The sequence below is a fragment of the Epargyreus clarus genome, unplaced genomic scaffold, assembly GCF_041222505.1.
Source record: "Epargyreus clarus isolate Ecla_fem2 unplaced genomic scaffold, WU_Ecla_fem_2.2 ptg000005l, whole genome shotgun sequence".
Lineage (NCBI taxonomy): Eukaryota > Metazoa > Arthropoda > Insecta > Lepidoptera > Hesperiidae > Epargyreus > Epargyreus clarus.
In genome coordinates, this window is record NW_027332213.1 from 7533557 (window position 1) to 7544606 (window position 11050).

An 11050-nucleotide genomic window follows, 5' to 3' on the forward strand; every position below is an offset into this window, starting at 1 on the left:
TTGTTACTCTTTCACGTAAAAACTACTGAATGAATTTGAATGAAACTTTACCACAATATAGCTTATACATCAGAATAACACATAGGCTACAATTTTTTAGGTTTTTAATGTGAGGTCGTAAAAAAAACACATTTTTTGCGCTTACATTGCAAACGCTGACTGAATCCTACAAGATAGATCAAAACAATTTACTACAGTATTGTACAACTTAAAAAGGTCTACAAAAAAGTCCGTGATGGTATATGTTTATCTCTTAGGAATAACCCATAATAACCATTTTTTATCCTTTAATAATGAAATATAATGAATGAATGAGAAATAATGGCTTATTTACGAAGCGATTTTAAGCAATACAGTATTAATCCTTATCCAATTAAGTATCTTAAATACATTGTGCATTTAATAAAGATCAATATGGCTTTTTACAGCATGTAAATTAAATAAATATTTTCGAAGATATCACAGATTTAAAATGCAGAGTCATAGCAATTTCGGCGATAAATACAGTTTCGGTGATAAATACCGGCAGCGACGCCAGGCGAACGGGGCGTGGGGGGAGCGGGGTAGGTGCGGTGGGGAAGAAGTGGCTCATCGCTGAATGCGCGACCCGAACGCGGGCAGACGCGTGAGGGCAGACGTCGTTGACGGTTGTGTCCGTTTTGCGAATTTTTGTTCTACTAAGGTTCTTTGGTAAAAAGTAAGCAAAATTTAGGCAATTTATCAATTTCAAGCGTTGACATACTGACAAGTAATTTAAAATAAAGAAAAGAAACAAATAAATCTACAGCGAAATAAAAATTTAAAAACTACCAGAAAAACTTTTTCAGAAAATTCCACCTAAAATACTTTTTAGAGTTAATTTTAAAGAATAAGTTTTTTTTTGTAATCTTGATAAAGAATTTATTGTAAAAAACTGCGCTAAGTTTTATTTGATGATTTTACGAATTACTTCATTGATAATTCAATTACTATATAGATAGGTTACTTACAGTTAATTATAACAAATTATATAAATAGGTTAATTTTAACAAATTACTTCATTGATAATTCAATTACTATATAGATAGGTTATTTACCGTTAATTATAACAAATTATATAAATAGGTTAATTATAACGAATTACTTCATTGATAATTGAATTACTATATAGATAGGTTAATTAAATAGGCAAGGATTGCATTAAAGTACAATCATAACAATAACTACCGTACTGTATTTTTTGGAAGTATAGAAACAACACGTACTTAAGAATTATGCCGCGAAAGCGTAAGTCTAATCTTTCCCAAAGCTCTAATAAAGCTCGAACTATGAAAGTAGCTAGACTTAACGAGACGTTTCCACAAGCCGAACTGCGAAGGCTTAAACAAGCAGAGCGTGAGGCAGCTCAAAGAGCTGCTGAGACACCAGAGCAGTCCCAAGATAGACGTCGACAGCATGCTGAGTATCTAGCATCTCAACGGGCTGCAGAGACACCCGAACAGTCTCAAGCTCGACGTCAACAGAACGCTGAATATCTGGCATCTCAACGGGCTTCTGAGACACCCGAACAGTCCCAGGATCGACGTCGACAGCATGCTGAGTATCTAGCATCTCAACGGGCTGCGGAGACACCCGAACAGTCTCAAGCTCGACGTCAACAGAACGCTGAATATCTGGCATCTCAACGGGCGTCTGAGACACCCGAACAGTCTCAAGCTCGGCGTCTTCAGCAAGCGAATTACATAGGGTCCCAAAGAGCTACTGAAACTGTTGAAGCTGCTGAAGCTCGCAGACGCGCTGTTGCTGAAAGGGCACAACAGCGACGATTAATATTTACAAGAAACGCGTGGGGAGTATTCGATAAAGCTGCATTTGAGTACGATGAAACTCTTGATTACGAAAGCCACAAGCTTATAAAAATAGAAGCGATGAATAAAGAATGCAGATTTTGCGGTGCTCTTAAATGGAAAGAGGAAGCTGCAGGCATGTGTTGTTCGGGAGCAAAAGTAGTTCTTCCTTCAATAGACGAGCCTGTTGAACCTCTTAAAGAACTTTTTTCAAATGAAACAGATGAGTCTCGCCGTTTTTTAAAAAACATAAGAAAATACAATACATGCTTCCATATGACATCTTTTGGAGCTGATAACATTGTGTCGATGCCAGGATTTTGCCCGACTTTTACAATCCAAGGGCAAATATACCACACAATTGGCTCTTTGCTTCCTGCTGCTAATACGCAACCAAAATTTTTGCAAGTTTATTTCATGGGTGATGAGGAAGCACAAGTTGATAGGCGTTCTGAGTACGTACCAGGTGTGGAAAGAAACACAGTTCAAAAAATACAAAAAGTTCTACATGATCACAACGTTTTAGTGCATGAATTTAAAATGGCTAAAGATAGAGTGACTAGCGATAATTACAAGGTCGTGATACACCCAGATCGTGTACCACGTGGTGAACACGAAAGACGATTCAATGCCCCGACCACAAACGAAATAGCTGCCGTAGTAGTTAGTACTGAACAAACTGCGTCTCGGGACATTGTTATTCAGGCGCACGATGGCCGGCTTACTAGAGTTCCGGACACTCATAGATTTTATGATGCTCTCGAGTACCCGATAATTTTTTGGAAAGGACAAGAGGGGTACAGTTTTGATATTCCTCAGACAAACCCAGTTACAAAACAGCCTATACCGAACAAAAAAGTGTCGTGCAAAGACTTTTATGCGTATCATATGATGGTACGTCGCAACAATTTTAATTTATTGCTTCGATGTAGGCTTCTCTTTCTTCAGTTTTTGGTGGACATGTATGTCAAAGTGGAGAGTGAGCGCTTAAGGTTTATTGCTTTAAACCAAACAAAACTGCGAGCAGAAAACTATATACATTTACAAGACGCGGTCAGGAATGATGCGGATTTAGATCCAAACAATTTGGGTCAATTGGTAATACTCCCATCGTCATTTGTAAATAGCCCGAGATATCTTCATGAGTACACGCAGGATGCGTTCACATACGTGCGTAACTACGGGAGGCCTGACCTGTTTATTACAATGACATGTAATCCCGCTTGGCCAGAAATTACTAAAGAGCTCATTCCAGGACAAAATGCAACAGACAGACATGACTTAACAGCCAGGTTATTTAAAATAAAAGTACAAAAATTGGTTGCTCTACTTACAAAAGGTAAAATATTTGGAGATATGAAGTGTTTCATGTACTCGATCGAGTGGCAAAAAAGAGGTCTGCCTCACGTGCACTTACTGCTGTGGTTGACGGAAAAATTACGCCCCAACCAAATTGATGAAGTCATAAGTGCGGAGATACCAAATCCAGAAAGTGATCGAAAACTCTACGATACTGTAACCAAAAATATGATTCACGGTCCCTGTGGTGCACTAAATCCGTCATCACCATGCATGAAAGAAGGAAAATGCACCAAAAAGTATCCAAGGGCGCTTTTAAAAGATACTCAAACTAACGACAAAGGCTATCCTTTGTACAGGCGTAGAACACCAGGAGATGGCGGCCGTACGATAACTCTAAAAACCCGAGGTGGAACACAGGAAGTATTGGTTGACAATAGCTGGATTGTCCCATATTCTCCTCTTCTGTCTAAAATTTATAACTGTCACATAAATGTAGAGTTCTGCAATACGGTACAGGCGATAAAATATATTTGTAAATATATAAACAAAGGCGACAAACAAAGCGACCAGGCTATTTTTAACATTCGACAGCAAGGGAATGTTAATATTGACCCGAGAGATGAGGTGCAAACGTATCGAGCCGGTAGATATGTTAGTAGTAACGAAGCAGCGTGGCGGATCTTGGGTCTGCCTCTGCATGAAAGACACCCAACAGTCACTCACCTTGCGGTTCATCTGCCTAATGGTCAGCGGATTTACTTCACTGAAAACAATTTTAGAGAGAGAATGGCCGCACCACCTAAGACGACACTAACTGCATTTTTCCTGCTTTGCCAAAATGACGCATTTGCAAAAACATTACTTTATGTTGACGTACCCCGCTACTATACATGGAACGTGTCGTCGAAAGAATGGAAACGTCGTTTACAAGGCACACCTGTCGACGGCTGGCCAGGTGTGAAGGCAGGAGATGCTCTTGGGCGCATTTACACAGTGCATGTTAGTAACTTCGAATGTTACTGTTTGCGAATGCTGCTGAATGTAGTACAGGGCCCCACTAGCTTTTTGGATCTAAAAACAGTTGACGGCCAAGAACTTGAAACTTTTCGACAAGCGTGTGAGAAGTTGGGGTTGTTGGAAGATGACAACCACTGGGATGCCACAATGGAAGAGGCAGTGCTGTGTCGCTCTCCTTCGCAAATAAGAGAACTATTTGCAATATTGATATGCACTTGCGGTTTATCCAATCCTCTTCAACTATGGGATAAGTATAAATCTGCATTATCGGAGGATATCTTGCATAGATTTGAAAGGATGGATCAAGTCAACAATGATCTATGTTTCAATGAAGCACTGAGACATATAGAGGACAAAATAATAACGATTTCCGGTAAGAAATTGTCTGACTTCGGTATGCCTACACCAGAGCGTCGAGGAGAGTTGTCGACCGATTTGATCAAAGAGCTAAGCTACGATATTGCTTTATTAGACGCTCAGGTCAGCGAAACTGAACCACGCCTGCTACCCGAACAAAAAAACATTTATAACAAAATATTACAACGAGTTGAGCTTGACAAAGGCGGCCTTTTCTTTCTTGACGCCCCGGGCGGTACAGGTAAAACATTTTTGCTTAATTTGCTTCTAGCAAAAATTCGTAAGGACCGTAAAGTTGCATTAGCGGTGGCTTCCTCTGGGATCGCTGCAACATTGCTGAGCGGTGGACGAACGGCACATTCGGTTTTTAAATTACCTCTTAATCTGGTGAGCGAAGAAACCCCAACGTGCAACATCAGTAAGAGCAGTGCCCGTGGCGCCCTCTTGCAACAATGTATGCTGATCGTGTGGGACGAGTGCACTATGTCACACAAACGCGCCATTGAGGCGCTTGATCGCTGTCTACAAGATATTCACAGCAATCGAAAGTTGATGGGTGGTGTGGTAGTGTTATTGGCAGGGGATTTTAGACAGACTTTACCTGTTATCGAGAGAGGCACTGCAGCAGATGAAATTAACGCATGTCTAAAAGCCTCATATCTGTGGTCTAAAGTTGAAAAGCTTTATAACTGTACTCGCATGTTAGTGGTAAGTATTCAGCGATGTCGAATCAGGAGCATATGCTCAAAAACTGCTAGAAATTGGTGAAGGCCACCTAAACACCGACCAAGAAGGTATGGTTCTTTTTACACAGCAATTTTGTCATGCTGTGGAGACAGAAAACGAACTTATTGAACAAGTTTTTCCGAATCTGCAACAAAATATTCTTGACGAAAATTGGTTGTGTGAAAGAACCATATTGGCACCAAAAAATGAGACTGTTGCGAAAATAAATAAAAAAATCTTGGCCGAAATAAACAGCGAAACATCAGTGTATAATTCCATTGACACAGTTATGTCATCCGATGACACTACAAGTTATCCCGTAGAGTTCCTAAACTCTTTAGAGTTGTCCGGGGTGCCATCACACAAGTTGGAATTAAAGGTAGGTGTACCCGTTTTGTTAATGCGTAACCTGGATGCGCCAAGATTATGCAACGGTACTCGGTTGCGAGTTACCGAATTAGGAAGGCATATAGTGAAGGCTACAATTTTAACTGGAGAAGCCAAGGGAGACAATGTTCTTATACCGCGCATCCCAATCATACCCAACAACTTGCCATTCAATTTTAAACGCCTGCAGTTCCCATTAAAAGTCGCATTTTCAATGACGATCAACAAATCGCAGGGTCAAACCTTGAAGGTAGCAGGCCTACATTTGGGCACGCCATGTTTTTCTCACGGTCAGCTCTATGTGGCTTGCTCACGTGTTTCCAAAGCGAAGAATCTGCATGTTTATGCTGAAGGAAAAAGATCGTTAAATGTAGTTTATAGGAGCATACTGCAGTAGCTACCTATAGGCCTATGATTAGGGCTCTGCAGTGCTTAGTTACCGTATTTCTTACTTATTACTAGAAGACGGGACGAACCTGAAGTCCACGCGAACGAAGTCGCGGGCAAAAGCTAGTTGTTAATAAAGGAAGAGCATAGAAATGCATTAGGGGCGCGCGGTTGCGTTAATTCCCCTCGGAGCGGATTACTTCGAATCATTCGTGCTTAACGTCTCCCGGCTTGAAGCGGCTATCTGTTTGCAAACGCGACAATACTACCAAGTAGATGCTGCTATTTCAAAACCGACTTAGAACACTGCTTAGATTTACATGCTTTCTATTTCGGAAAAATTATCAAAATTAGAATATTTAAGTCAGCAAATTTCATACACCTATTATTTTTCGGATACTACACATCTATACAGGTAAATAAAAGTAAAGACACCAAGGAAATTACTATGAATACCTCAAGAAAATAAAGCGACAAAAGGTTGTTTATACAGGAAGAGCGTGTCAGTGCATTAGGGGCGCGCGGTTGCGTTAATGCCCCTCGGAGTAGATTACTTAGAAGCAGTCGCGCTTAGCGTCTCCCGGCTTGAAGCGGCGATCTGTTTGCAGACGCAACAATCCTATCAAGTGGATGCCACTATTTCGAGACCGACTTAAAACCATGCTTAAATTTTCATGCTTTGAATTTTCGAAAATTTCTCAAAATTAGAATATTAAAGTCAACAAATTTCATATTCCTATTATTTTTCGGATACTACACATCTATACAAATAAATAAAAGTAAAGACACCAAGGAACTTACCATGAATACCTCAAGAAAACAAAGCTGAAAAACGTTGTTAATACAGGAAGAGCGTGTCAATGCATTAGGGGCGCGCAGTTGCGTTAATGCCCCTCGAAGCGGATTACTTCGAAGCAGTCGCGCTTACCGTCTCCCGGCTTGAAGCGACAATACTACCAAGTGGATGCCACTATTGCGAGACTGATTATAGAACACTGCTTAGATTTGCAAGCTTGCAATTTCGAAAAGTTTCTCATGATTTGAAAATTTAAGTCAGTAACATTCATACAGGTAATATTATGCTTATACTACACATTTATATAAGTTAATAAAGACAAAAACATTGCGAAAGTGACTATGATCACCCCAAGAGAACAAAGCCGCAAAAGGTTATTAATATAGGAAGAGCGTAGGAATGCATTAGGGCGGCGCGGTTGCGTTAATGCCCCTCGGAGCGGATTACTTCGAGCAGTCGCGCTTAGCGTCTCCCGGCTTGAAACGGCGATCTGTTTGCAAACGCAACAATACTACCAAGTGGATGCCATTATTGCGAGACTGATTTAGAACACTACTTAGGTTTTAATGGTTTCAAATTTGGAAAACTTCTCACAATTAGAATATTTAAGTCGGCAAATTTCATACTCCTATTATTTTTCGGATACAACACAGATAAATAAAAGTAAAAACACCAAGTAAATTACCATGAATACCTGAAGAAAACAAAGACGCAAAAGGTTATTAATATAGGAAGAGCGTAGAAATGCATTAGGGGCGCGCGGTTGCGTTAATGCCCCTCGGAGCGGATTACTTCGAAGCAGTCGCCCTTAGCGTCTCCCGGCTTGAAGCGGCAATACTACCAAGTGGATGCCACCGTTGGTAGTCTGTTACAATAGTGATTTGAACTAAATTTACAAATTACATTTAAAAAAATAACTTCAGCTGTTATTAAATTTACGAGTACATACAATTATTAAATTTACATAGTTATTACAATATATACATAGTTATAAATTTACATACAATTATTAATAATTTAATTGGCCAAATGCAAGTCGACATCGCACACGGAAGGTGCCGTACCACCAAATTTTCTTGGTAATAGGGTTCTGCTTTTACCCTTCAAATTTACGGCTATAAAAATTCATGTAAAATACTGATATAAATTTTAAATAAGTATCTATAGATTTCCATATAACTGCATTTTATTTAACTAAGCTGTGCAATATTGGTTAGTGATTGCTTACATACCAAAACTCAAAAACCTGTTATGGCTGTTAATGGTTTTTGTTTGTTCGCTTGTATAAGAAACAGCTGAAAAGATTTTAAAATTTTAGTCAACGTATCTTTTATAACAATACGGATACCACTTTATGAAATATATTTCACAATATAACGTTATTTTCATCATAATAAAAATAGCAAAACAAATAATTACCATCAAAATTAAAAGAACAAAGAATTAATTCCACAAATGACATATCCTATTTAAAATAAAGCAATTTAAGGATACGGTTTGAAAAATATTTCTCATTCCCCTCTGGGCAGTTGTCTAACTTGAGTTGACACTTGGACCGAAGTTGCACTGAAACTTTTTATTTCCCCTCTTTTATTGGCCCCGCCGCAGAAACTTTATAAAGTGGCAATGGCAACAGCTGAGTTATTGATTTCAATAACTTTTTGTCTGATACTGCCACTGTCAGCGTGGTTTGAATACATAATGAGCTGTTTTTAAATTTCGTGCGTTTAATTAGTTGGCAATAATTGAGATACGGAATAGCTAAATTATATATTTACATTGCTGTGTTCCGATTTGAATGGTTTTAAAGCATTGAATCGTCAATCGAGTAGGCGGTCAGTAAGTTGCCCTCCGACATCTGTTAATTGCGTTTGTAAGTCTACTTGAAACCAATCGATCACAGGTGTGTTGTTACTCCTGAAGACTTGCTTAGGACGACTCGTGTAAAAGTATCGGTCAAAACACAGCCTTTAAACCAGAACGTTATTTTCATCATAATAAAAATAGCAAAACAAATAATTCCCATCAAAATTAAAAGAACAAAGAATTAATTTCACAAGTGACATATCCTATTTAAAACAAAGCAATTTAAGGATACGGTCTGAAAAATATTTCTCATTCCCCTCTGGGCAGTTGTCGAACTTGTGTTGACACTTGGTCCGAAGTTCCACTGAAACTTTTTATTTCCCCTCTTTTATTGGCCCCGCCGCAGAAACTTTATAGAGTGGCAATGGCAACAGCTGAGTTATTGATTTCAATAACTTTTTGTCTGATACTGCCACTGTCAGCGTGGTTTGAATACATAATGAGCTATTTACGAATTTCGTGGTAATAATTGAGATAAGTTGAACAGAAATTGTTATCTTACCGCTTTAGTGGTCCCTCTATAAGAAGTCTATTTCAAAATCGAAACAGCGAAGTTATAGATTTACGTCGCTATACTTTGATTTGAAGAGTTTTTACACATCCAAAATATTAAATAAACTATAAAACATTGAAGCACAAACGAGTAGGCGATTAGTAAGTTGTCCATGGGCATCTGTTAACTACGTTTGAAAGTCTAATTGAATTGAAAACATACTTGTTGTTACCAGTGGCGTAGCTACCTAGGGGCTAGGCGGGGCAGTGCCCCGGGGCCCTCAAACTTAGGGGGCCCTCGAACCCTTATCTCGATCGAACGGAACTTTTGGAAATTTCTCCCATTTTCAAAATAAATACGAAATGTTGCAACCCCACTTTAAACATGACAACTCAGTTGAAAGTAATTTAAAAGTTATGCCTAGGGAATTCCCCTAAATTCTTTCTGTACTAGTACTTAGTTTTACCTCAACTAACTAAAGCATGGACTGTTCACCAATCATGCAAGGAAATAATGAGCAAATAGGGAGTGCTAGAATGCGACCTAACGGAAGTATTCCGCCGTGGGGCCCCGGCGTTGTAAAATAGGGCCTCCCCCTCTCTTTCCGTGGATGCCGTAAGAACCGGCTAAGGGATACGGTGCAGACCACCTATGCACAAATGTGAATAGTTTGCAGACATATGTTTTTATGTGTTTATTTGTTAGTATATTGCGGTTTGGTAGACATATACGAGTATATATATAAATCAATAAATGTATTGATCGGCATGTTAATGCGCAATCGTATCAAATCGGGGTGCGCCGACATATGGACCATTAATTTATTTAAGTAAGTAATGTTATGTGACAAATTAAAGGAAAAGAAAAAAATTTTCATACATTTGCATACTAATACTTAAGGATTATACATAAATACATATGTCATAACATGGAAGAATTTGTTGGTTAATCAACTAATTCTTCGATGTTATGACATATATGTTTGTAACTTGCGAAAATATAACGGACACATTAGCGTCATAGGATCTTATCCAATCGTGGTCGTATGACGTTTTGATCTGCCTATTTTAAAGAACAAATGTCCCTACAGTGAAACAATTTTGATTTATGTGGAAACGTTATACTTTTGCGGAAAGTAAAGCTAGGAAAAAATGTAAATAAAATAGGTTTTTAGTCAGTTAGGCCCGACCTTTATATGATAAATCCTTGACGATCCTATTTCGTTTTATTAGCCAAACCTACATCCAGTATTAATTGTAATTTATGTTGTTACTGTTTAATATTTTTATTACCTGCCCTGCACTGCACAAAAAAGGGCTTAAATAGCTTAGCATTTATAAAGTATTTGTATATTTCATATTTTTGTTTGATAAAACCTAATCAGTTTCCATAGCAGTGGGGCCCCATTTTTTTATTTGCCCCAGGGCCCTTGGTTACCTAGCTACGCCACTGGTTGTTACTACCGAACTATAAGTTAGTGCGACTTATGTAAGAGTGTCGGTCCAAACACACCCTTCAAACCAAAACCCGTCACGCTTATCAATACTGTTACATGTCAATAATAGTGACAATATCCGATAAAAGAAACCTTTTAACTTATTGTTGGACATTCTTAAAACGTTCCCGTACATTTGTATTACAGGTACAATTTATTATAGAAATATGCTTTTATTTTTAAAGTCTGGTATCTAATACGAAAGGTAATAGAAACATCATAGTAAATCCAGGGTTAGCCGGCCTCGGACGCCTCTATCCACACTTAGATGGCGAAATAAGCTCTGGGACAGCAGACACCTAAATAGTATAAGGTATTATTGTACTGACGTTCGCAACCTATGAGTGTGTAGGTACACACACTCATACGTAGGTAGTGTAGGTACGTATACATTAGAT

The 11050-nt window shown here is 38.7% G+C and overlaps 1 protein-coding gene across 1 annotated transcript; it reads left to right on the plus strand.

The window, feature by feature from the left end:
- Nucleotides 1-1307: 1307 nt before the first annotated feature.
- Nucleotides 1308-6012, plus strand: LOC140757836 (uncharacterized). Its single transcript, XM_073093707.1, has 2 exons — nucleotides 1308-5210; nucleotides 5317-6012. Exons 1-2 carry the CDS (start codon nucleotides 1308-1310, stop codon nucleotides 6010-6012), a joined length of 4599 nt encoding a protein of 1532 aa, XP_072949808.1.
- Nucleotides 6013-11050: the final 5038 nt, after the last annotated feature.